The sequence below is a fragment of the Aulostomus chinensis genome, chromosome 15 (assembly GCF_037954235.1).
Source record: "Aulostomus chinensis isolate RoL2024-O1b breed Wild chromosome 15, RoL_Achi_v1.0, whole genome shotgun sequence".
In the NCBI taxonomy this organism is placed as follows: Eukaryota; Metazoa; Chordata; class Actinopteri; order Syngnathiformes; family Aulostomidae; genus Aulostomus; species Aulostomus chinensis.
The window spans coordinates 13,125,001-13,152,136 of NC_141334.1; the positions used below are offsets into that span (position 1 = coordinate 13,125,001).

At 41.4% G+C, this 27,136-nt stretch overlaps 4 protein-coding genes across 8 annotated transcripts in view; 3 read left to right on the forward strand and 1 right to left on the reverse strand.

The window, feature by feature from the left end:
- Positions 1–7,651, forward strand: part of nlgn3b (neuroligin 3b) — a 16,347-nt gene extending 8,696 nt beyond the window's left edge. For all 3 annotated transcript variants that reach the window (XM_086226115.1, XM_086226117.1, XM_086226116.1), the window contains 3 exons: positions 383–568; positions 2,751–3,540; positions 5,658–7,651. In XM_086226115.1, coding sequence (XP_086082241.1) covers positions 383–568; positions 2,751–3,540; positions 5,658–6,456 — 1,775 coding nt within the window. In that variant the 3' untranslated portion in view covers positions 6,457–7,651. The remainder of the gene's footprint in view (positions 1–382; positions 569–2,750; positions 3,541–5,657) is intronic.
- A 3,575-nt stretch (positions 7,652–11,226) lies between these two features.
- On the forward strand, positions 11,227–17,087 carry plp1b (proteolipid protein 1b). Of its 3 annotated transcripts, none has more exons than XM_086225977.1 (7): positions 11,227–11,378; positions 13,153–13,339; positions 13,426–13,582; positions 13,817–13,994; positions 14,256–14,329; positions 14,500–14,565; positions 16,189–17,087. In XM_086225977.1, exons 1-7 carry the CDS (start codon positions 11,375–11,377, stop codon positions 16,258–16,260), a joined length of 738 nt encoding a protein of 245 aa, XP_086082103.1. In that variant the 5' UTR covers positions 11,227–11,374; the 3' UTR covers positions 16,261–17,087. The 3 variants fall into 3 exon arrangements, with proteins under 3 accessions (XP_086082103.1, XP_086082101.1, XP_086082104.1); XM_086225975.1 differs by lacking the exon at positions 11,227–11,378 and adding an exon at positions 12,068–12,804; XM_086225978.1 differs by lacking the exon at positions 11,227–11,378 and adding an exon at positions 12,080–12,773.
- Positions 16,843–26,930, reverse strand: LOC147248773 (uncharacterized). The gene is made up of 8 exons (XM_086225973.1): positions 26,859–26,930; positions 26,210–26,247; positions 26,011–26,110; positions 25,702–25,767; positions 18,453–19,592; positions 18,317–18,367; positions 17,492–17,594; positions 16,843–17,409 (listed from the first exon to the last, which is right to left on the reverse strand). Exons 2-8 carry the CDS (start codon positions 26,217–26,219, stop codon positions 17,305–17,307), a joined length of 1,575 nt encoding a protein of 524 aa, XP_086082099.1. The 5' UTR covers positions 26,220–26,247; positions 26,859–26,930; the 3' UTR covers positions 16,843–17,304.
- LOC147248774 (uncharacterized) lies at positions 20,695–23,701 on the forward strand. Its single transcript, XM_086225974.1, has 2 exons — positions 20,695–20,972; positions 21,395–23,701. Exon 2 carries the CDS (start codon positions 21,401–21,403, stop codon positions 22,691–22,693), a length of 1,293 nt encoding a protein of 430 aa, XP_086082100.1. The 5' UTR covers positions 20,695–20,972; positions 21,395–21,400; the 3' UTR covers positions 22,694–23,701.
- Positions 26,931–27,136: the final 206 nt, after the last annotated feature.

A 27,136-nucleotide genomic window follows, 5' to 3' on the forward strand; every position in this document is an offset into this window, starting at 1 on the left:
CAGTGTGTTGTTTCGATGAGACTCGACAAGAGAATAAGTAATTGGATCAATGGTAAGAGCACCAGTGGCCTCTGTGTGCTTTCATCAAACTCATTTTAAGAAGCCACACACAAGTAAAAGATTTATTCATGCACATTTGATTTGATGAAGTCGCTGTTGTGAAGAGGGCATTCACATTTGATGAGCAGACTCCCTGATCACTTCCTGGGGGAGACTATTGCAAACTAAAGTAGCCAAGACAGCAAAGGCATGTTTGCACCAGAGGGGAACAGTAGCCGTTATTTCAGATACCCTGCTGGGCTATAACTCTAGATCAAAGCTGTGACACCAGCTATAAATCTTTGCTTCAGCCCTGGCTCTGTTGTGTCTCTCTGTACCTCAGGCTTCCTCAGTACTGGGGACCAGGCAGCCAAAGGGAACTACGGACTCCTGGACCAGATTCAAGCTCTTCGTTGGATCAGTAAGAACATCGGTTACTTTGGAGGAGACCCGGGTCGCATCACAGTTTTTGGATCGGGAATCGGAGCTTCCTGCGTCAGTCTGCTGACACTATCCCACCATTCCGAGGGTAGGAATCTCTGGTTTTAACCAGTAGAAAATGCGCTAAAGGTGAAATGGTAAATAATGCACAAGAAATAAAAAGAAAAAAAGCAGAGAAAATTCCAAACAAAGTTTCCAGACCAGCTCTAAATGGTGTGTCAGGAAGATGAAGCATTATAATATGGGAGCAGGGTAAAGAAGATATTTGTTAAATAAGTGATTGCTTTTGTTCCCCCATACTCAATCTAATCAGCCTAAAAGCTTTGGCTCTTTAAATATGGAGCTCTTAAAAAAGCCTACTGTCATTATAAAGTTTTCAGCATATCATCACGTTCATCTGAATCCATCTGTTTGTATCATTCAAAAGGATTCACATTTCAATATCTCATCTTTGCTTATAATTATTTACCTACCTGCTTTGCACGGTAAATCCTATCGAGTATATTAGAGAAACGACCTCAAGTAAAAGCACTGCTTATAAACATTAGCATCAATTTTTTTTTTTCATTTTTCTGTGACATTTTTTACACAAATATATTTTCAGTTGTGAAATTGGAGCGTGTTTTTAATTCAGCATTTTGGATCAGTTGTTGCAGTAGTGTTGAAAGATAAATCAATATCCGTTCAATGATATACAGCATACATTACCCACAGGAAATTGAAATAGGTAAATCATGCAATTTGGTTAATTCTAATCCAAAGCTCCTAGCAAGAATCAAAGGTGTTTATTTCAATATGGGTTGCCCACAGAGAACTGAAGCTCTTATCTTTTCACTATTATTGCCCTGGTCCTCCCATTGATGCTGGCCAGAATCACAAGAAGGGCAGAAATAGTGTGTTTTCATCAATGCCAGGGAGGCTGCGGCAACTGTCCTTTATGAGGTTTGTATTTGATGCCCTGGCCGGTCTGCAGCAGATGCACAAAGACCTCCGGCAGTCTTTGAAGTAGACGAGCTACTGCCCTAAAAAAACTTGAAATAAATGACAGGAAAGGAGGAAGAAAGTGACACTGTTCCTTTGCTTTTCTTCAAGCGACTGCTATGACTTAACCTCAGCAGAGTATTTTTTGAGTTGATACATATCACTTGTCATTTTTAGGTGGTAGATACAAAATCCCTAGTGACAGAGGTGACGCGCTGCATATAAACAATTCAACAGAGCAGCGTGTTCACTGTATCAGCAATGAAGGATCAGGGTTACTGCGTATTCAGCTCCCTGCACAGACCCTACGCCACACACTTGGCAGAGGTCTGTGTATAAGCTATGCAGCTTGTTAGACACATTGTATTAAAGACTTTGCAATTACTGTACATCTGTGAATAACAATGACGGCACAAATGAGGGACATTTTGTTACCAGCTCATTTCTTTTTCCAGCTGCTTTACTAAGCAGCCTCTCAGCAGTGAAGCCAGAATATGAGACTTACTTCTTCTTCTTTTTTTTCTTACTGGATAGTATTCACTGTATATGACATATAGTCTTTGTTGTAGTTGTGACTAGCAATTAGTCTTTTAAACCAAAAAGTGCATTTTACTTTTCAAATACTCTAAAATAGGGCTCACAAAGATGATTTTCTCTTTGTAACTCCAGAATGCCAAGGATATTTAGCTTGAAGCTAATGAGGACTTATGGCTAACAACAGCAAAACAGCCCAAAAAAGTCAGTTTACAAACTTTTAAGCACATTGTCTGCTATAATCCATGTCTTTTTACCCTGCCATATGCTCAGTGATCTACAAACACTTTGATGTGAGCTCTCTGCTCTTCCAGTTTGGCGAGGTTCACCTTAGCTTCGAGCATGACCAGCTGGGGCATCTCAAATCAAAGTGGCTGCGGATGACTGTGCATATGGCTGGATTTTAAAAAAAGATAATAATAAAAAAATAAAAAAAACATGGATTATAAAAAAAGATAAGCTCATTTTCGTGCACTTTTGCTGTTTTTATCTGTCAGTCACCTTTAGCTTCAAGCTCAATATACGTAGCTGGCTCTTTCTGCTTTCTGGAGTTACAAAGAAGTGATGCACGGGTAAAAAAACAGAGCATACAACACTTTTTTGTGAGTACTCAAAAGGTAAAGTACACTTTTGGTGAAGTATCGCTTCAGTGTTAGAGGTATGTAATCCTACTAATAGTGATGAGATGGGCTGAATTACTAACTGCTACTCTCTGGGACTCCTGTGTCTTTTTGTTCTGAACTGTGTGTGTCAAGGTTTATTCCACAGAGCCATCATACAAAGCGGTTCAGCGCTGTCCAGCTGGGCTGTCAACTATCAACCTGTCAAGTATACCCGCATGCTGGCTGAGAGGGTCGGCTGCAACGTGCTGGACACCGTGGACATGGTCGCCTGCCTGCAGAAGAAGAGTGCTAAAGAGTTGGTGGAGCAGGACATCCAACCCGCTCAATACCGTGTGGCTTTCGGTCCTGTCATCGACGGAGACGTCATCCCTGATGACCCAGAGATCCTGATGGAGCAGGGCGAGTTCCTTAACTATGATATAATGCTCGGTGTTAATCAGGGGGAGGGGCTGCGCTTTGTGGAGAATGTGATGGACCTGGAGGATGGCGTGTCTGGCAGTGACTTTGACTTTGTTGTGTCAGATTTTGTGGACAGTTTGTATGGCTACCCAGAAGGGAAGGACACCTTAAGGGAGACTATTAAGTTCATGTACACAGACTGGGCTGACAAAGATAACCCAGAGACCAGAAGAAAGACCTTGGTGGCACTGTTCACTGATCACCAATGGGTGGAGCCCTCCGTGGTGACGGCTGACCTACACGCCCGCTATGGCTCTCCTACATACTTTTATGCCTTCTACCACCACTGCCAGAGCCTCATGAAGCCTGTTTGGTCAGATTCGGCACACGGAGATGAGGTGCCTTACGTGTTTGGCATTCCCATGGTGGGCCCAACTGACCTGTTCCCCTGTAACTTCTCCCGGAATGACATCATGCTGAGCGCTGTGGTCATGACTTACTGGACCAACTTCGCCAAGAGTGGGTAAGTGACTTAAGTATTTGAAAAAAATATAAGTGAATACATTGTACTGTTAGCTTTAATATGTTAGGGATAACATGTGGGACTTCACCGATGCAGCTCTTATTTGTTTGAAGTTCACCCTTTAACTTCTGCCCCTTCATCAGCACAATTAAAAGACCTTTTTACCCGTAAGTGGTGCTGCTAATGAAGTGCTGTCTGAACTCCCACTGCTATTTCTTCCAGCCTTATCTCCCTTTACACATGAAAGGGGATGTTACAGATTTTATCAATACATGTGAATTTCTTTAAGTCTATTAATTGTATTTATCTTCAGTGTCATTGAACATATACTTTAAGTTATATGCGATTGCACTAATTGATACTGACCTCATACACGTATAAGTAGTGTGTATTTGATGTATCCAGCATTAAGGCGTGATGACCTTTAACACAACAGCTTCACACTAAGAACACACTAAGGGGCAGCATGTTCCAAGAACATGGTGGTGCTTTCAATTTACATTTGAACAACTTTCGAAAAGGTGACTTAAAGGAAGAGAGCGTGGACACATGAACACAGAGAGAGCTCCAGAGAGAGATCTTTAGATACTGCTGATAGGAAGATCTTGACCAATGCTGATGATGATATTAACACTGCTGCAAGGGCCGATAGCCAGGACTTACCGACCTGGGTAATATCTGAATAAAAACAAGTTTCTATGATATTCACGTTTTGTACATAACGAATAACTCACTTACACGCATAATCGAATCATCTGTTGTTATAAGTAATCAGACCTATACTGATATATTTTAAAGAAAAAAAGAAGACCAACTTTGGACAGTAGGGATATGAATGGTGATCCATATTAGTAACTGTGCATAGCATAACTCCAGGATCTGATGGCTAGATTAGACCAAGGATTCAAATTTAAACTGACCCCTCTCAGCTCATCTCTAGCCCTCTGCAACTCAGGCCCCCAGTGATAAATGATACATTGCCTCATCTAGTTGCTGCTGTGCAAACTAGCAGGTTGTAGACTGGCAAGTAGTTGCAAGTGTTTCAACTAGTCTCATTGCCAACCTGAAGTTTAAACTGGGCTTAAGAGTTTCAGTGCCACCCACGTCTCCTTCACGCTACAGGTCCTCACTATCACCTCTTGAGGAACAAACTAGCATTACCAGGCAAGTTTGTTTAGGCACTTGTAGTCCTCTGTGTTATTCTTCAATAGATCATGTAATGAAAATGTCTGCCTCTTTCGATGTGAGTTGTGATTTGAATGTTGAATATTTATTCAACATTCAAATCTGCTCATAAAGGTCATGTCCACATTTGCTGGTGTCAGCATGTATCAGTAACTCTACGAAAAACTTGCGTTTCTTTCTGTAGCGTGTTATCACAGCAATTTCACAGACACACACACGTGCCCACATGGTTTCCTTTACGTGTGTGTGGTATATGTTTTTAGCAAACTATGATCTCATATGAAGTTGATGTCACACAAAAGCTAGCTGGAAATGCTCCAGGGTAGAGCTGCACCACAGCATTTGTGTCTTTTACTATTTGTCGTATCAGTGAAAACCTTTGCTTCATTGATATGGCAACCAATGAACTGCATTGTTTTGGAGGACTCCACTGCTGCCCTTCTGGAGTGTTTACTGAATATTAAATGCACAGCTGTCTTTGTGGGTGTTGACCCTGAGTAGGAGGGAGCACAGCACTGATCTGTGTAGGCTAATGTGTCCTGCTATCGTGTGTAGGACTGAGGGAATACTGAGCCCTTGAGGAGAGACAGTGTCATTACATTCTGTTATTATCATTAATTGCTCTTTCAAGCTTGTATCTGCTTGTCTTCCACTTGCATTTAAAATGGCTGTGTTCCTTTTGTTAAGTGCTTGTTAACATCACGTCACAATTGGTTATGATCCAATTAAAATATGCATATGCATAATAATCCAAAAGAGGAAATGTGCAGAAGCGATGATGTGGACAACAATATTTCTTACTTAATAACTTTATATCAGCATAGTATGACTGTGCAAAAAAATTGATAAACAATAACACTGAATATTTCCCTACCTTTCCAAAACATGGATTTGTTTTTGACCAAATTGTTCTTTCAATGATGTGTCTGTAGGGATCCCAACAAGCCTGTGCCACAGGACACCAAGTTCATCCACACCAAGGCCAACCGCTTTGAAGAGGTGGCTTGGTCCAAGTACGACCCTTATGATCAACTCTACTTGCACATCGGCCTGAAGCCTCGTATCCGGGATCACTACCGCGCCACTAAGGTGGCCTTTTGGAAACACCTCGTGCCCCATCTCTATAATCTCCATGACATGTTCCATTACTCCTCCACCACCACCAAGGTCACCCCCCTGGATCCCACCCAGTCCAGTGGTAAGAGGTCCGGCAGCACTGGTCGGCCTCCTGTGTCCACTGCCCACAATGATAATGAAGGGGGACGAGAGATGGGTCCTTTGATCATGCCGAACCCCAGAGATTACTCCACAGAGCTCAGCGTCACCATTGCTGTTGGGGCTTCTCTACTCTTCCTCAATGTGCTCGCCTTTGCCGCATTGTACTACCGCAAAGACAAGCGTAGTCGCCAGGACACGTCCCAACAGCCCAGCCCTCAGCGTGATAGCAAAGGCAACAACGTGAGCCACACCACCACTGTAGATGAAACCCTGTCCACCCAGCAAAGGAACCAGTGTGAGGCCCTTCACAATCCTCTTCACGTCTCTCCCAGCTTGGACTACTCCCTCAGCCAGCGCCGCTCTCCTGACGACATCCCTCTGATGACCCCCAACAACATCACCATGATCCCCAACTCCCTGATGGGCCTCTCTAACATGAGTCCGTACAGCACCTTCCCTGCTGGCTACAGCTCTGCAGGCCTGCCCAGCACCCACTCTACCACACGGGTATAGCTTGGCCACAGCAGAGGGAGAAGAGGCCTGTGACGGGCATAAAACACAGAAATGTAAAGCTGTATTTAGGATGTGTAGGTAAAATAGGGTCAAAAATGTTCGTTCTGTCTTTTCCAAAGGTGTTCAATCACCAACATCCTGCCTTTGCTCTCTCATAATAGAAAGTCTTAACTGCAGAGTCATTTTATAATACTCATTTTCAAAGGCAGTCAAAAAGAAAAAGTGCATTTCATTTTCCACTATGGCTTTTTTGGAACTTTACCTAGTGAGAACTAAGTATAATGTTTATACAGTTGGATTTGTATGGGAAGCTTTTTCTTACTCTGTGATATCTATTTTGATCTTGTGGAAAACAGTGACATTACAACTCGTCGCAGGCAGACAGGAGATGTGGGAAGAGCTGAAAATCAGTATTAATATTAATAGTATCAAGCAATTTTATACATATTTCTCATTGCTTATTATAAAAATGTATTTTTACTGTAATTACTTCAAGACACCTTGCAAACGTGCTCCATTATTGTGAGAATATGATAATAATGGATGGAAATTTTACTCAGATATTGGTCATCTATGAGTAAAAATTGATCTAAAATGTGTCTATTTGGCAGCGCAGACTGTAGCGCCCGCACTGTGCCTGTGGGTCGGCGTGTGGGCGCTGCTAAAATGTAAATTAGGCTTTGTTTGAAATCGACCATTCAGTTTTGCATATGTAGTGTTGTGTATGTTATTGTAGTCTATTTGAGTATCCTTGCTATGATTTTGTTTCATGTGTCTGTTATTTTTTGCTTAATTCATTGTTGAAATATAACTTCTGCTTCACTATAAATAGAAAAATCTTAAGCTTAAAATGTGTTTTCCTACTCTAACCAACTCATGGTTCCTTTGGCTTGGCTCGTTTGTACAGAATAAATTTTATTTGTTCTTTGTTTATTAAAATTGTAAGGTCTTCAGAAAGATAACTGTAGTTACATTGTAATTGTATGTATACCAATTCAAATATTCACGTTTGAAAAAAAAAAAAAAAGCACTGCAGATTATCGCTACTGCTCCGAGTGGTTTGGACCCCGTGCATACCAAGATCTACCCAGGGGTCACTCTTTTCTGAATGGACATGATGGACATCAAGCTTTGATTTCTTTGAACCTATCATAATGTCGTTTAACCTAAATGAGACCACTATTAAAAGATTTTTGGAACTAAAGATGGGTCTTGTCAAAAGTTGGGATTTAATCACACTGCATACGGATATTGTAGTTTTAAAAGCTGCTCATAATCATGTGGATTTTAAATCACAACTATCCAGTGTCTGGATTAATCTGATAAACTCACTGTTGATTTGGATGGATTTAGAAAATGAAACTGGTGAGTTATCCCCTTCAGCATTCACAATCCTCTCAAAAAGCTGCTTGCTATGGTAACATTTGGTAATGAGCATTATTAATGATGGACTATTGATCATGTTATTGCATTGAACTGTGAAGTACATTCACAAAATATGATGAGGAAAGATTTTCCTCTCAAGGGTAACTTCATTTCATGCTCTGCGCACACAAAAAATAACAACAACAACAAAAAACTCCAACCATTTTGGAACTTTGATTGCACAAAAGTGACCTTTTTGGATCAGGTTTAGTTAGAGGTTTATTGAAAAAAAAAAAAAGTATTCAATGAAACGGAGTAGATAAGCAACATTGTTACTCAGCAATTATTAAGATAGGATAAGATAAGGTAACGTTTCCTGATCCAGATATCCAACAGCGGTGGTAAATAGAAAGAAATTCTAAAAAAAAAAATGAAGAAAATATATATATATACGATAATACAGAATATCTTCATAAACACGATACATAACCACAATAAAAATATAGGCCTTTCACTTTTTACAGGTACAGACAAAATATGGATATGTAAGACTGAGTGTGTATAGATAGATAGATAGATCGATCGATAGATCAATAGATAGATCAATAGATAGACATACATGTTTTAGTACACAGGTCATTTAAAGTTTAAATTCACTAGGAGCAGCAATTTAACAGGATCAATGCAACACTATAAGTAAGGGTAGGTAAATAATGATTAGCGAATGCTTAATTAAATAAGTGTCCATTAACCATTATTTAACCTTAGTTAGCCATTTATAAATGCTTTTTGGGACCCTTATTCCAAAGTGGGTAACCTGTATTCCTTAAGCAATGTCACTGTCAACCCCCCCCCCCCCGACATCCCAAATTTCCCACTGATTTTTGATGAAATGTGTTACACACAAGCTTTACTTTTGGTTAATTAAACATGACTCAATCATTATTGATGTACATGTGACGGATATGACCAAACATTTCAAAGGCGTATAACCGACATTACTGAATGATTTTACTAAGTTAACTTTCCACTTTCTACAGATCTTTTTCTCCTATGTAATCTCAAGCGTGGCCAAAGAAAAGAGTTATATCTCTTTTTGATGCCATCAGACACAAACGACGAGTCAAGTGACGGAGATGAATGAACACTTGTGACTAATTCAACCAAACCTCATTGTGTCCTGTTTGATTGTCAGCTTTGATTTAATGCATCTGCCATCAGCAGCCCCCTCGTCTCTCTCTTTTTTTTACACCTTTCTTTAATGTTCCTCTTGTGCTCATGCCCTGCTGGCCTCCAGCTTTCAGATGCAGCTTTGAAAATGTTGAAACACAGTTCCTGGCATCAGCTTCAAACACACAACCAAACAAACAAACAACTTAACATGCAGTTGGAAAGGGTGCAAATAATTCAGGCACTCACCACAGGAGGTCATCACCACCGAATTGACTTCTGACCCACACGTTTTTGTCCTCCAAGTGCTTGTTTGTGTGTATGATGGCTGTTTGTTGGTTTTGACGCGACACAGATTAGCATGACAGGGATAAGAGGAGCTGCAAATATTTTAACAGCCCCCCCCCCTCCTCCTCCCCCCACCAGCACATGCTCATATTACCACGACAGGAAGATTGGTGAGTCTATCTCTCACACAGCAAACATTATATATATATATATATATATATATATATATATATAAAAAGACATACAGATCCATAATTGGAGTGCACACACTCTCATAGATGTATAGCACACAGACAATGCTGTCCACGATGCTGAACATGATATAGGGTCTCTATTTGATCATGCAAAACATTATGAGACGTGCAATTTCATAGCAACTAGGTTGAAAGCTGGGAGAGTAATGGGTTTGTTCAAAGTCAGTTTATGCAATGACTTATAGGCAGCCTTATTAAGTGGTACCCAATAATTTATAATCTGAGCTGCTCACATCCCTGACCGCCATCTGCATCCCCTTCTTTTGAATAAAGTTGATTCATAAATGAATGAATCGCTCTCCCCGTGTCAACCGAGCCAGCAAGCCCTCTAATCCCTTTCTTTGATTGTCAACATTACTCCTTATTCATCTCACAACGCTGACAGCCATTACACACACTCACATACAGTTCTTTAGCTTCATTAGTGCTTCTCATCTTTCTCGCTCTTCCTCGCGTGTTTTTTTTTTTCTCCCAGAGATTTCAAAGGCGTCATTTCACTCCACTAAGCTCCTTCAGCTTAACAATGCTGATGCCATTAATCCTCCATAAATACTACTTACTTGATCTGTTATTGCTCTGGGTTTTTATGAGACAAAAAGGCAATGGACTGTAAACTCACTTAGAACGGTGTTACCAGTGGTGTGTGTTTTTAACAAACTACCTTTGAGGCAGATAATTTACACTCAACAGCAGACGAGTTACTGAATCTTTGGGAGGACCATTATCCAGCCCAAAGGTAAAATGCATCTTTCTAGTCCATGAATAACACATTTTACAGCAATGTCATATCTTTACATGACGATGAAACCTCTACTGATAAGCTGTGTCCAGTTTTGAGCTTCAAATGAAAAAATAAGTTAAGGGGTTTCTCCCCCCCCCCCCCCCCCCCCCCAAAAAAAAAAGTGGTGTTGTCTCCTGCTCTACACTGGCTCCTTTGTACTGAACCCAGCTTTGACATCAACTGGGTCAAACATGAGGGAGGGAGGGAAGGAGGGCAGCAGCTGGACCCGACCGTCAATGTCACCCTTGTTAGTCAACTTCATCAATGTCCATCACCACCACTTCCATTTATTCCCCTCTTTTGTCTATGTTCACCTCTTATTTCCTCTTATTTCTTTAAAAAGAAGAAAGAAAAATGCTGCTGGACCAAAGAGCCTCAGAAGTATATTTTGCTGACCTGTGGTGTGTGTGTGTGTGTGTGTGTGGGGGGGGGGGGGGGTGCATGTGCACGCTGACGAAAAACAGAGGAAAGTTAGATACTACACAATTAACTGTGCACAACAATCTAACAAAATTGGAGTGAAAGTCGGAATCAAAGATGTGTGTTATGTAATTGACATTATAATCATTAAAAAATCCAAAATCTCATCTTCATTATTAGCATTTAAATTATTTTAAATGTCTGAAGTGTGCATTTTATATACAACTTGCACACGAAAACTCACTATTTCAGAATAATAATGATAAAAATGACAATAAATAACACACAGTAAAATCACATACTTGAGTATTCTCTAAAGCAGTCATAAATATTATCTACAGCAGCAAAAACCCAGTCAAAATGCATCAAATACCAAGAAAAAAAGAGCTCATATTGGAATGTGTGACCTGCGTCTGTCCCCAGTTCTGACCCATGGCTCTCTAAATAATGACTGGCAGCTGAAATGGGACTTTGTGACTTTAAGATGTGACTTGGGGAGATGGGGTCTATCTATTGTTGATGAGACAAAAGCGCGACTCAGATTCATATAGGAGTGGCGGGGAATAACTTCTCATATCCTCATATCACAGTCACAAAGCCACCCAGCAAAACTTCAATAAGCCAACACTTCTTTCTGGACATGGGTGAGTGCACAGAATTTTTAATAACTCTTATCATCTATTATTAATGTGATTTGAAAATGGGAATTTCAATAACTTACGAAAGTAGCCTTTAATATGTCCTTTCTGGCCTAAGACATCATGTTGCCATCATGCACTCAGTGCACGATTTAGCACAAATTAATCCTCTGTTTTGATTAAACAAAGCATATTTACCTATAGACTGTTATCTCTTTGACATTGTTCCTTGTGGATAATATGTGCTGAAGAAGAATGAAAATAAAACAGCACATTGCCTCATCTGGGATTACTCAAGACCCATCACCTCGTCTAACCCCTTCTAACCACGAACTAGACTGAGTGGCTGACAGACACGACTTTCATCATGTAAAAGGCCATGCCAGGTCACTCGTGTGAAAGAGGTCAGATGCTCACACTGAATGAAATTCACATATTTCCATGACAACTGTAGATGCAGGACTACTTTTTTTTTCTTCTCTCACTTAAACTCAACAAGTGCACTTTTTTAAAGAGCTTTGGAGCCTTGATTGATTACCTGGCATGAATGCACTGATGCTTTTTAATTCCGATAGGAGCTATAATGGACTGTTCATCACTCTAGCCAGCGTTGCGGGGCACAGCTGAAGTGTGGGCGTCTGCAGGCACTATCATTTTTGGGTATCCAACAGTCTTCCTGCTGTTACTATTTATACATAAGTAGCAGTTTGTGTAACTCTCAGCTTCTGTTCCTCCCGACTAAAATCCTTTCATTTGTGGAATTACAGACTGTTTAATCACACTGAGGTTGTTTAAGTAAGGGTTTGACATTGTGCAGAAAGAAACTGGAGCATTTTTAGTGGAGTTTTGTTGTTTTTGGGGAAGATACTCTGATTGCCCCACTGGTTCATGATGTTTCCTCCCACTCTTTTGAAGTCAGCCCCTACTGTCATTAACCCTCAGTGCAATGGTACCAGTCTGAGCTGGCTGTGGATGGAGGATGGCCTGAGTAGTGACACTGGCTGTGGTGTTGAGACCTGGTGTTGCCTTCCTACTACTACGTGTGTGTATTGTGGTCTTTGTTTGTTTGACATCGCTGCCCTTTGTTCCCCCCCTGACCTTAGTAAAGACAATGGATATCTTATCTGATACCACAAAGGGAAGCTCTCTCCTCAAGCCCCTGAAGCCAGTGTTTCACCACCATCTCTGGCTTGCCTGGTGACGCCTGTGACCGTTGGAGAAAGAGGGCTGGACCAGATGTAGTAGGGGCTGAACTGTGAGGTGTTGATACAAGCAGATGAGCTTTCACATAAACAGATGAAATCAGCGCAGACGGGGTTATTTTAGGCAGTACTCTACATCACTGGTACTGGGACCTTTCTTGTTGTGGAGTACAGGAACAGAGGGCAGCAAATGTTTCCGGTCAGGCAGCCTTGGCTTTGCAAAGCCTTAGGTGCTTTCCTCTATCCCATTTCTGCCATTGTATTTATTAACACTGTGGATATTTGCTACCTGCTTCAACAGCGCAGCTTACACTGAAGAAAGTGCATGTGGTTGTTCAATGCTTTTGTTTGGACGCTTTACTGAGGGTCAGCGCTTGAGCCGTTGTCTTTTTCTTTTTTCTCTGTTGCTTTCTTGCCTGTTGGTGGGGTGGTGAATGCTCATGGATTTGCAAAGTGAACAAGGCCTTTTTCGTAGCTCCCCAACAGGGTGAAAGAAGTCCCAGCCGTGGCTTAGATGTGCTGTGTGCTTATATGTGCGGTGTGTGCCGCCTGTGTGCTGATATATTATGCCCCCTCAGGTTGTTATGATTCCTGTATCCGGTGCATTGGGGCAGTGCCCTACCCATCTCTGCTGGCCACCTTGCTGTGCTACGCTGGCATGGCATTATTTTGTGGCTGTGGGCACGAAGCTTTGACCCAGACTGAAGTCCTCGTCGAAACTTACTTCGCCCGCAACGTTCAGGATTTTGTTGTCATGGCCTCCTTGTGAGTGGCTGCATTCTCTGAATTTTGATCTCAAGATTTGCCTCCTCTAACTGTTTGACTGACTTCTCCCTGTATGACTGTCCCAGTATCAAATACTTCCAGTACGTCATCTATGGCCTGGCATCTTTTTTCTTCCTCTATGGTATCCTGCTGCTGGCTGAGGGTTTCTACGCCACAAGCGCTGTCAAGCAGACCTTTGGGGAGTACAGGAGCACCCAGTGTGGCCGCTGCCTCAGCCTGACGGTGAGAGCAAGGAAGGGGAAGGGAGGGAGGGAGGAAAGAGGGAGGGGAAATATGACATCAGATCATTGTGGAGATTATGATTGCAGGTTTGTTTTAGCCTCCTTTGCTCAATTAAATCAAATAATTGCTTCTGCTATTTTTATACAGACTCTCAAATAACAGTCAATAGCTGATTTATCACCACATTTATCACCTGATGCAACATTAGAAATACTGCATGTTTTATCTCTACAGTTTGTCATTGTGACATATATCTTGGCCTTCATCTGGCTGGCAGTGTTCGCCTTTACTGCTATCCCCGTCTTCTTCCTGTTCAACATGGAGCACACTTGCCACAACATCAACATCCTGGCTGAAACAACTCCCAGCATTAATCAGCATGGCTGGATTTGCATGGACGCCAGGCAGTATGGTGTGTTGTTCTTGTAATGACTGACCACATGTCCACCTGATGAGAATGTTAATGTGTCCTGTAAAGCTATGAATTAATCATTGGGGACTAGCTGCAAAACAAGTTGTTGAATTAGCGATGAAATAATCAAGACAAATACACATTTGCTGCTGTTTCCCTGACAAGATGTATGCAAGCAGGGTTGGAGAAATCATTTCAATGCATCATCAGGTCATCATGATTCAGCAGTGGCATGATACATCACTTATGTCTTCATTTAAGGGCTGCTTCCTTGGAATGCAATGCCAGGCAAGGCTTGTGGAATGACCTTGGCATCTATTTGCAAAGCCAGCGAAGTGAGTAGTTCAATATTCTGTTTTACACAGATCAGTATTTCATGTCAGCTCCCTCCAACTGTTGCAGTCTTATTGGTGTAAGGCAATCAAGGATAGGACGGGCGTGTGAGGGAGCATACAGATAGCATCAGCATATATAGAATTCACCTGTGTATGTTCTATTCTTTCAGTTCTACGTCACCTATGACTTGTACATAGCTGCATTTGCAGGAGCTGGGATCACTCTCTTAGCCCTGGTGAGTAATGGCTTTGACTTGAACTCTTCTACTGACTGAAATTCATTTCCTGGGGGTTTACTTTTACCGTTTCTTGCTTTAACCCGCTTAGCATATTTATATTGTTCCTTTTGGTCAATGGATTTCTTTCCTCTTCTTTTTTTTTACACTAGATTTTGGATTATTGCAGAACATTTAATAAACAAAAGTTTGTCTTTGTTATCAGCCGCTGTTCAAGCAATATAAATGCTTGGAAATTACTGCTGTGATACTTTCTGACATATATCCTGTTGTAGAAACAAACATTTAAATATCTTTGTGTCTTATATTCTATCTTACTCCCATCAAAAAATCTCACTGAGTCCAAGATGAGGGAACTGGACGTTTGACAATGCTAACTTATTTCTGGGTTTTAGGACTCTCTTGCTCAGCCAGTCTATTGCCACTGACATATAAATAAGTGTTTTGCCAATTTAGGACACAGCTTTTGTCCCCAATTGCATATGCCATCCCCAATTAACTGGTCTTAAATCTGTATTGTGTCACCCAAAGAGGCTTAAGTCAGATCTGTACACATCACTGTCGCTTTTGTTTCTGCGGATTCATGTCTGTGAAAGCATTGTAAGACACATTGTGCTGTAAAAGGAAAGTTTGTCTGCGTTTCCATAATTTTGGGACTTCATGCCCAGTATGCAACCCACACACAACATTGAGAAACAATTTTACAGTGAAGTATGGGACATCTTGCATCCAGAAGTTACATTTCTTAAAGTTACAGCCATTTTTGTATCAACGTCCAGCAGTGACAGCGCAAGAAAATGAAGTTTACACCACGGACTCCAGTGTAGTCTACTCCATCACTAATGAACTAGGTTCGGTTGTCACACGAGCGCTGTGAAATAATTCGATTTAATATCAGAATTTGATAATTTTGTTCAGATAACTTTTGAGAAATCGCACGATTAAACAATTTATCCTGATTCAAGTTAGCACTGGGAAAAGTCAGCATGCTAAGTAAGTATCCTGGCAGGAAATGTACTATAGGGTTAGATCAAAACAGACAAGTTCAGACTGCATTTATAGAAACATTCATAAAGCCATTAATGATGTTTAATGATAAAGAAAAATGATATGTATTATTACATATCTTATAGCATCCAACCTGCCTCATCACAGTTTAAAACTCACTTCATTAAAAGTCCCAAAAGGTATATATTTCTCAGTAATAAGCCTTTTTTTTTATTTTTGTCATAGGGTTTTGTTTTGTTGTTTGTTTGTTTTTTTTAAATTGTTCAACTTCTCTCCAACACGTACAGGAGCAGAAACATTTTGTCGCCCTCTTTATCAATCGAACTATTTTTTTTTTATAAAACCTTTTCAAATATAGTATGTGTAGTGGCCAGAATACCAATCAGTGTTCAATACTATGAGCATCATCGCAAAGTGCCAGTCGCTGTTTGTAATTATCAGAGGTAATGTACATAATTTCAAACCTTGAAAACTCAGAACCCTAAAACCACAACTCCAGATGAGTGATTCATGGTAAATTAATGCTAACTATTTGAATGCTCCTGCTGTTTATTTTCAGCATATTGAAGCCTTTTTCTTTCTGTTCTGCCTCCCATCAATGACCTTCCTTTGCAGTTTCTGTATTTGGTCGCCACCACCTACAACTATGCAGTTTTGCGGTTCCTGGGAAGGAAAGGCATCCGCTAAGTGCCTCACCTCCACCCTAGTCAACCCCATCCTCTGGTTACGAGATGGACAGTTAACACTATTATCCTCTGGGAAACTTCCAAACCTGGATCACCTGCTATGGATCCCCCTGTTTCTTGTCACTGTTTTCGATGAACACCAGCCAGAGAGATGAAGATAACTCATCCCCTGCAGCCTCCTCATCAACTCCTTCTCCCAGATGATTCTCTCAGCTTTGTTGTTCATTTGCCTCTCACAGGTTTGATCTCCAATATTACTCCCTTTTTTTTTCTTTTTTTTTTATGAAGCTTCATTGGTACTGATGTTGTTTGGCAGATTGTGATATATGGTGTTTCATAAATAATTAAGAGCACTGACAGATCCCTTTGCAAATCATAACTGCATGCACGCCATTCAGTGTTTACTGATGCATACCGGTTCTATGAATATGAATTTGTTGCTGCCTCCTTGTCACCATCTTGTGTATCAACGCTGTGTGATCCAAAAGCTGAATGTACCAAAGCGCTCTGGAGGAGTGTATCTGTCACTGACATCACATGCATTTTCATATTTGCTTTGTTTAATACCACTGTGTGGAGGGAAACAAAGACATATGCTCATTTTCCTGGAGGTATTTTTTTTTATATGCGGTTTTTACATCTGTTAGATGCTTCTTCATTTAACGGTAACTTTCCTACACGCGTCTCATGTTTAATGTGTTGCCCCACCGCTCACTGAGATGGGTTTTGCTGTGTGTGTAATCATTTAAGGCACATTAAAGACATTAAACTGTGATTTTATTTTAACCATATACTGCATGTTTACAATAAAAAAATATTTTATGTTCATTGTGAAGTATTTCATTTAATGATTTTTGTGTACGCCTACTGCTCATGCATTATATTGTTATGCCTGGTAATGTGCAACGTCCTAAAAACATTCAGTGGTGAAATTGGATCACAGGAAAGATAGAGACTTGAGGCAACAGTGAGGTTCTCAGCCCAAACACATTAATCACACAATGCTTTGAGACTTCATCGATGACATATTTGTCCCAGTTAGGCTTCAGGTCTGGAGAGCTTTGGCAAAACATCCATCACAGTGGATCCTTTGGTCATGCAGGAACATGAGTGTCAACAAATCTCCCAGGGCCTTATCACACACTCCACACTGCAAACACACAAAAACATGATTAAAAATACGCAAGAACAGGGCGTGCTGATCAACGTGCAGGATACTGAAGAGGACAAACTTTGAGACAGTCGGGGTGGCAGCTCACTGGAGGCTCACTGAGTGAAATCTTCACATCTCCATCAATTATTTGATCACAAAATGAACAAACTGGTTTGCCGTCCCTGAAGTACAAAGAATGAGGTCATCGCCTTTGCAAACATTTCAGTGTGATCTTTGGGATCCATACAATTTTTTCGTTCCACTATTGATTTTTTGACTTTGCTTATGAAGCATATTGCAGGTTGGAGCCTCTAGAGAATCATCTATTTATGTACACTGCAGTGACTTCAGAGGTCATTTCACGTTGAGGAAAATAAAAAGCTTTTGCTCAAATTAGACATGAGAATGTCCTTTTGAATATAGAAAATCCTGCAGTAACTTTTCGAATAATCATTTTCAGACAAGGGTATTACATATCAAACCTGCGATATTCTCTTTGCATCAACTTTTTCCAAGTCAAAGGTATGCCCCAGCAACCCCTCAGAGAAATCTTTTTTTATGACATCAGACTGCACAAGACACTTTGAAGATATTATTTTAGAATCTTGCCATTTTGCATGTCACAATAACAGCAACACTTTACCCTGCAAAATCTTGGGACATGCAAAATGCATTACTTTTGTTGTCAGCGCTAGATTCCTCACTGGTGTACTAGCCAGCACACTGAAATTAAAAAATAATAAATTTGCAGTATCATACAGGCTCATGTTACAAAAAGTTCTGTTTTCTTTTTTTTTGGAGGGGGGGGGTCTCCCTTAGACTAATTCATTAACCAAAAAAGTTAGATATTTAACTTGTAAAAGGTTATCTCATGCAACTTGAAGGTGAGGCAACACAAACCCACCTGGTCTTTATTGAAGGCAGCTCCACTGTAAGCTTCTGGAACATGTTATTGCTACAAAGGTAAAAATAACAAGACATTTTACTGAAATGAGACAACATGTGTGTGGAAAAACAGTTTTATGTGAGTTTATACTCACGTATTTGCATCATCAGACTGTTGGATCAGTTTCAGCTCCTCTGAGAGGGATTCAGGAACAGCTGTAACTGTGGGTGCCGCCACATCGAACGCATCCTCCAGTTCAATGGTTTTCTCAACCAGCGTATCCTCAGCAGCTTCCACTTCTGGAACTCTCACTGGCTCAGCAGCATCCGTCTTCAGCCCCACCACATCATCGACTGTAATTGCAGGTGTTGGTTCAACATCTTGCTTCACAGCCTGAACTTCACTCTCACTTTCCTTTTCAGCTGCAATGTTTAGAAATGGTTCTGCTGGAGCTGCAGACTCCAGTCGAGACTCCACACTTTTGACTACAGTTTCAGCAGGAGGTTGAGTGGGCGATTCGGACGTAACATCTGCCAATAAGTCAGGAACCGCTTCCACACTGTCTTGCATAGCGGCTCCTTCTGCTGATTCTTGATTTATCACAGCCGGAGATTCAGGAACTGACTCCACAACAGTCTCAGCTATAGTTTCAACTATTTCTATTGGAGCCTGTTCTTGAGGACATTCCTCACAGATCTCCTCTGCTGGTTGCACTGTTGATTCCACTCCTGCATCCAGCAGTGTTGTCACATTTTCTGGCTCTGTTTGGGTCGGGGGTTCAGCTTCAGGTGTCAGTTCAACTTTGGCAGCTGTAGTAACTTCCTCAGCAGCTTGACTCTGCTGTGTCCCCACCTCAGCTTCACCCACCTTAGCATCTGCCTCATCGACCTCCTCTTCCTTCTTTTCTGAAAGTACATTTGTAACCGCTTGCTCAGCTGTCTCCACAGAAGCAGACTTTTCTGGTTGTGCCTCATTGTTTTTAACAACTTCTTCAATAACAACTGGAGAGCTCTGGGCCGTCTCCTCATTGTGTTCTACATATGACTGGTCAGCAGATGCATCAGACACTGGGTTTGAAACAGCTTGAGCTGCCTCCACAACAGATATTGCCTCTGGGTTTTCTTCTGAAACAGGTTCTGTCTCAATATTTTGGATATCATCCACAGGAGCGCTTACAGAAGCCTCAGAATCCTTCTCAATTTGTTCTGCATTTGTCTGGTCCTTGGTTTCTGGTGCAGATTTTTCTGGTTGTGCCTCAGTGTATTGGACAAGTTCTTCTTTGAGTGTCTGAGACCTGTAAGAAGAGACCATATTTATTCCCAACGATGCAAAAATGGCCCAAATCCCTAAACTCAGCATCTTACAGTCTTTTCTAATTCACTTAAAATCAGTACAGCTCTCATGTATTATTATTATCTCTACACTGTTGACACCTCAGGCTGAGTATTATGTTGGGGTAGCAATAACTTCAACATTTGCCTAATTAACTGAATCATTAAGAGGAGTACTTGCAAAATAATCTAATCCATTAATATTACTATACGATTTCAATATAAGAGGGTGATATTGCACACTAAAAACAACAATAGCAATTTATATTTTCTATAATTATTCCAGGTTTTTGTCACAGCTGATGTAAATATACAATATTAAAACTGTCTTTCAGAAAATGGAGTTGACATAGGAAATATGTTTAGAACGCATGCACATTTGTGTTTTTCATCATGGCCTCTAAACTGCCCTTATAGGACAGCAGAATGTGAGTTAAGTGGAGAAAAAGGACAGGTATGTTGGTTGAGGAAGCACTGCTGACAAACAAAGCCTTAAATGTCAGAACACTGGTTATCAAAGATTTAAATACCACCAAGCCCATTGCACTAAAGTGAGAAGCATGACTATCCAATACATGCATAAGTCATTTTTGTTTGTTCCTCTTAGATATTGCCAGAAATATTGATGTGACTGTTTGTTTTTTGCAGCATATGCACGTGTTCTTTTTGTCATGGTCCACCTAAAGTAAAGCATGTGAAGCCTATTTTTTAATTAAAGAGTAAATGGACCAATACATTAATCAAAATGCTGTCGACATATTAATTATCTTCTTCAAAAATTTTATATACTTCTTGTAATTTGGTCAAGTACGCTGATGCTTTGTGGATGTTGTATGTAAAAGAAACCTTTAAAATGATCCAAAACCAACAAAAATGGTTAGTAGAGGCATTTAGGAGGAATTTTTAGCATTCTTTAATTAATTTCTAAATAATAATAATAATAATAATAACAATATTAGAGACACACTATGAAGTCGGTTGAGGATTGTTCGAAATTTAAACGTACTTCGACGATTTATTTTTGTAACAGGAAATTCACAGCTTTTATTTCGAAGGTGAACTCACTCAACTTCCGGGTTAATCATGTGTAGCGGCGTTGTTGTCATGCTAGGCTGCCAGGAAAGTCATTCAGCCGCGTTGTTCTCACTTTTTGTACCATGCAGATATAAAGTGGTGAATGCAGAAAGAACATTGGTACTTGTTGTTTGTTTAAAAACATAATTTTGAATCATAAAACCACCGAAATTCACGTTATTGGTTGTAGCGTCACGACAATCAACATTTGAAGAGTTATCCTCTGACCCTCACTGATACTGCTAATCTCTTCTGACTGCAAAGGACCAGTAAGTTCTCTAAGTTAGTAACGTTAAATCTGTCGTAATCACAGCTTTTGACTGATAGAAAACACGTTATTCTGTTGTAGCCGACAAACTCTTTGGATCAAATACGGATGTGATAACATTTTTGTCTTGATACAAGATGTTTACTTGTGAGAACGGTCTATTTGCTTTTTCTACAATTATACAACAGACAAGTTATAATGAATCTGGACAAGGTTGTACATTAAAACCCTTATCAAGTTAAATTGTTACAATTCACTTAGATTGTTATAAGAAGCGGGTTTGACCAGTCAGCAGTTGTTCAAAGCAGGACAGTATGCAACATTCCAGGTCTTTCTAAACTACTTAAATTAAATTCTTTCATGCTCTCTTAATCATTTTTATTTTGACATGTCATTCATGTTTGTATATTTGTACCATTTTAGAAAAAAATGCCATCGAGAAATCATCTTGACAAAATTGGGAGGAAGAAGAAGAAGAAATGGACTGAGGAGTCAATGGAGCAGGCTCTAATGGAGGTAAAGTCAGGGAGGTGCACGGTGAGACAAGCAGCCAAGGAGTTTGGAGTCCCTAAATCCTCACTGGGGGACAGAGTGAGTGGACGGGTGACACCAGGGAGTCGCAGTGGGCCAGCTCAGCTCATAACATCAGCTGATGAGGAACTGTTAGTGGAGTTCTCTTTGTACATGTCCAGGCATGGATTCCCTCTTACCAAGCAGCAGCTGGTGTCCTTCGCCTCTTCAATCTATAAGCGGCAGCACCGCAGGGTGGCCTTTTCTAAACTGGGCCAAACTTGGTGGCTCAACTTTAGAAAGAGGCAAGAAAAGAATATTACCATTCAACCGGCAGACAATGTTGTCCGTGGGAGAACTGTATGTGTAAGAAAGGAAGCAGTGGATCAGTTCTTTTGCTTGCTGAGCACTGTTATGGATGCTCATGGTTTGAGGGACAAACCTCACCAAGTGCTAAACTGCAATGACACAGGCTTTCACCTGGGAAGGAGGAGGGTGATGCTCTCCAAGCCTGCAGGTCTGAGCTGCAAGCCCATGTCAGGCTCGAAGGACAACGTCTCCGTGCTTGCCTGCTTCAATGCGGCTGGAGAGGACATCCCCCCGTTTATCATCTACTCCAAAGCCTACCCTGGGGGAGTGTGTTACAAGACCCAAGGGCCGCCCAGTGCCCTCTATGGATGGTCTGACTCGGGTTGTGTCACCTCTGACCTTTTCAAGAAGTGGTTCCTCAGACATTTCCTGGTGCACGCACCTAAGGAGCGTCCGCTGCTGCTGATCTTTGATGGCCACAAGTCGCCTGTAAACCTGGAAGTGGTGGAGGCGGCTCGTAAAGAGGACGTCATCCTGCTGTGCCTCCCGCCTCATTGCTCCCACATCCTGCAGCCACTCGATATGGGTCTCTTCGCGCTCTTGAAGCAGAGATTTTTGGTGCTGATAGGCGACGGCTGCACCAACGATGCAACTCATTTTGCGGTTAGCAAGAAGGAGTTCTCGGGTGTATTCAAGGGGGCGTATCAGGTCGCGAAAGAGGAGGATGGTATCAGGATTGTTAAAGAAAGTTTTAGGAAATGTGGCATCTATCCATTGAACCCCTTTGCCATTAGCGCCACTCATTTAACACCATCACACAGCATGGATCCAGCTGCTGGACCCGGTTTGTCCGCATCAGCACAGCATTCAGGGGACATCACAGCTGCTGGACCTTCATCCTAACTCATGAAGACACCAGACTGTCAGTCAGCTATTAGTACCTTTGATGAAAAATTGATTGGCTGCATAATTGATCAAACCCTGAATGAGAAGAAACCAGTTCTGTCGTTTGAAAGACTGACTGGTTTACACACCCCCAGCCTCCTTTCACAGCGCTCCGTTTGTCCGCTTGCCAGAGGAACACGGCGTTTGATGTTAATTACTTGCCAACATTGTGCTCATTTATTGAAGTTCTGTACTGCACCGTTTGAATATCGCGCAACTGTTTCTCACAACCTGCCTGACGGGGTGTTAAAAAATAAATGTTTGTCTCACAAATTTTTTTGCCGTATGATAAATTGCTCCAGAAATAGCTCGGATAAAGATATTATTGTCATTTTTCAAACCATGTGACATTTTATTAACGAGAATATTCAGACATATGAATGTGAAAATAATATAATATAAATAGAAGTACTACACTGGTGTCGTATGTCACTGTGATATGTGTCCGTAACATTGACCTTGACCTTTGACCTTCAAATTCATTTCAGTTCACCCGCAGATCCTTGCAGATGTGCAGTTAGCAAGCATTCCCTTGGAGCTGTAACCTTACATTTTGTCGAGTGTTTGCAACATTCTATTAAAGGCTGCTCTTTTTTAGGGGGGGGGGGTTGTTTACTGTTTTTTTGTTCGTTTTTTTTTGTCTTGAACAGCTGCTTCTCTTTGGCTGTGTTGCAAGTTATGCTCTGTCAGCGTGGGATTTTATGCTTTCACGTTATATTTACTCTCCAAGGCAAAAGAATCCTAGCAGCCATCTCCATCTTCTCCAAATGCAGTTTTTATTCTCAGCTCAGAAAACTAGACGAGATGTTTATGTTGTAGGTGAGTTGTTGGACATACTGGCTCCTTTATGTTATTGGTCTCTCTGCTCTCATTTGGCTTTAAACCTGAATGTTCCAACATCAGAGCTGCAGAATACAGCTGAGACAGCCTCCAGTAGTGTTATCTTCACCCATCACTCTTTTATGTGTGTGTGTGTGGGGGGGGGGGGGGCGGAGATGCTTGAAGGCGTATGACACAGAGCAGACGGGAGGACGGAAGCAGTGTGACACTCAAATGTTGGTGACATTCATTCTTATGGAAGAAAACACCCATCTAAAGACAATGGGCTGTATCCAGGTCAGGGGAAACGATCAAGGGCATAACCAAATATGGTCGATGCAGCAGTGGATGAAGGGGGCAAAGCATGCTCCTACAGTACGGATTAATTGAAAACATGTTTGACATTAAAAATGTGAAATGTGTGACATTGTATCTACTCACTGTTAATGTCCACATTTAAGCTGTCATAGAAAAGGAAATTGACGTTGCTGGACTCCACGTGCTCAGATCTGTTAGCTCTTATAGCCCCGCCTTGTGGTTACAATAAGTAACACATTTGATTTGCATCAAAATTACACCGTTGTTTACAGGTGATGTACGGCGACATAATAATAGCTGGTGAGTGTTCTCCAGCACCACCTAGTGGACGCAGGACGTAATATTTCCACTTCAATGCGTTAGCCTGCTCTTTCCTTGCATAGTTCAGGTTTCGAGTTGTAACTCGTTTGCGGTTTTAATTACGGTGGTAGCAGTGGAAGTTTGCGCTGTCTGACTGTTTCCTAACTGAGCTCCTGTTTCTGTGCTGAATATTACGCGCATTAGAGATTTTGTTTTTCCAAGTGTGAGACAATCTGAGCGGCGTGTGGCTGGAAACACCTGTTGTTGTTTCAAATGGACGGAGTGGAAACGAGAAAAATGTCTGAAATGTCTCACCTCCTTTATACTAGTATTCTGAACATTTACGCGCTGCATTAAGTAATTACGAGGGGAGTACGCTGCGTGAGATACCGCAAAAGAGCGTTCCAGGAAAGTTCAGCCCTTCTATAGTTCGGGAGCGGTGTCTTGTGTAACGTTTCACGTTCCCTCAGCAGACCCGATCCTGTAGTCTCACCTCTACAATAAAAAGGGACTTTAGTTCGTAGGTTTTTGCTGTAGGAAGGTGCTCCATCAAACAGTGCACCTAGGAATTACTAAAAGTGTATTTTTCTTCTTTTAACGTGTGGGTGTGCATTTTCAAGTCAGGTGACAACTATGTTAAAGAGAAAAGTCTAAATATTTCATCCGGTCTGTTTACAACCCGAGGTAGAAAATGAAGAAAAGCTCTACGAGTTTTATTTCGGATGTCCTCTCCTGCTCAGCCTGTTCGAGGCCGTCCTCACGTCTGACATCAGGCTTTTAAAGGCCATCGCGTTTATTGGGAAGCTGTTGAAGAGCAGACGTGCAGGCGTTGAACTCATTGCTTTGTGACTTGAGGGGCAAACACTCCAGTAGTAATGTTCCCTCAGCCTGCAGCGAACTGAGCGAGGTGATGAACGCTGCGGAGCTACGCTAATGTTTATCTCCGTGATTATCGCAGATGGCCACTTGTGCCTGAGGCTGTTCTGCATTCTTATTTACTCGCCGACGCGCTCACGTCGAAGGCCAACTTCGCTTTGACCTGACGAGCTGCTATCGTATCAGCAGCACTCGCTACTCAAATACCTCACGGTCTAAACTAACCTGGAAGAGTCAAGGAGTTTAGAAAATAGCAATGATCGAGCCTCCATTTTTGTTGCTGTTCATAAAAGTTGGAAGTAAAGTCATGGATATTTGTCTCACCTGTGAGGACTGAATATTAGAGAGTGGTTCAGTCAAGACTGACGGAAAATTTACTGTAACGTTGTTTTGTTCTGTATCAAGCTCGTCATTTATTTGAGAGAAATGTAAGCTGATGAATTTGTTTCCCCCCCCCCCATGCGTAAATAGAAAATGTGAGAATAGTCAAGAAGAATAAGAATATGTATGATGAGTCTAATTTGTGTTTCTTTCCTCAAATATTAAATCCACAACCCCAGAATATAATAGACCAGCTTAATTATTGCACTCAACTTGATCTTTGTCCTTTGTTAATTCTGCGTTAATGGTCCGATGATAATCTTTCTACTTACTCAAATATTTGGGCGGTGGCGAGGACATAGGAATTCTGTCTGACTGGGCTGGTCACAGGGTCCCCGCTGCAAGATGAGAAGTGAGAGTCTGTCATTAGAAGGTGAGAACAAACTTTTGTAAAACCAGAACGGGCACAACAGCTTTTATGGGTTTGTAAAAAAAAAAAAAAAACAATAAAAAAGAATATACAGTTTGATGGCAAGTGATGGCTTACCACATCAAACTACAGCAAGAACACACAGAAAAGTCGCATCGGTTCTGCTAAAGTGAATTCATGCATCCGTCTGTCTCTTTTTTTTTCAGAATACCTTGTTTTTTCTTGCCTTTCCTTTTCCTCCTTCAGTTTATGGATCCAGCTGAGATCATTCTTCAGCGGAGTCCGAACCCTGGTGGTTTGGAACACATCGTCTGCAACATAAACACGCACCCTTTGAGGATACTGCGATTGAAAGTCGACATCATATTTTGCGTTAAAGGAGTGAATATTCAATGTGAAATGCAACTTACTTTTTGACATGATGCTGATATTCTCTCTGGAGTTCAACCTGGCGACAGAACGTTTACGGTGATGTTAATAAGACGGCTAAAAAAAATAAAAATTAAAAAAATAAACAAGCCAGCGCAAACAGAACTCTGCCCCAAGAAATAAAGAACATAATGTTTCTATTTTCCTTTTGTGTTATTCCAACTGATGTCAGACCTGTCAAATAAAATCAACTTCTCTAATGAAACTTGTAAAGCTGCATTCTGCACTGGAACTTGGCACAAGTTAGAATTGGCAGCATAGATAAATATTTGAGTGACATAAGATGCAAAATGTCAAATGCACGTGTCAGCATTTATCACTTTTCATCTTCCAAAATAAAGTCAGATCGTACAAAAGTGAGCTCGTTCGAATTAACACGATAATGCCGAATTCTTTGGCTGGATGTTTCCACCTTCGTGTCTGTCACGCCGAGCATCCGGTCCGCGTTCAGTGTGAGCGCCTGTTAACTTTTCCGTCTAATCTCGTAGGATGAATCTCTCTGGAGAGGTGCCAGCACAGAGGTCAAATTCATTACGCTCGAAAAGATTATTGCAGTTCTGACTTAGCAATGATGAGCCCTCGCCCTGCGAAACCGCTGAATATATGAAATCGTGATGAGTGCGTTCTCACCTGTTCAGGTCGGCGTTGTCAGCGGTGCAGAGCGCAGCTGAATGTCTTCTGGGTTTCACGCGTAGAGACAGCTTCAATTTAAGAGGAACCCCCCCCCCCCCCCCTCTCTCCCCCGTTTGGTAGCGCCACACCTGGATGCTGCTCTGCAGGTTGACCCAGTGGGTGGCAGGGTGGGTGGGTTTGATCTGGTATCATGATGTTGGCAGGCAGGCACGGTTGTTTAATAGTTTCATGAGTTGAAATGTCACATTCCAAAGTTGTTGTCTTCACTTTGTCCT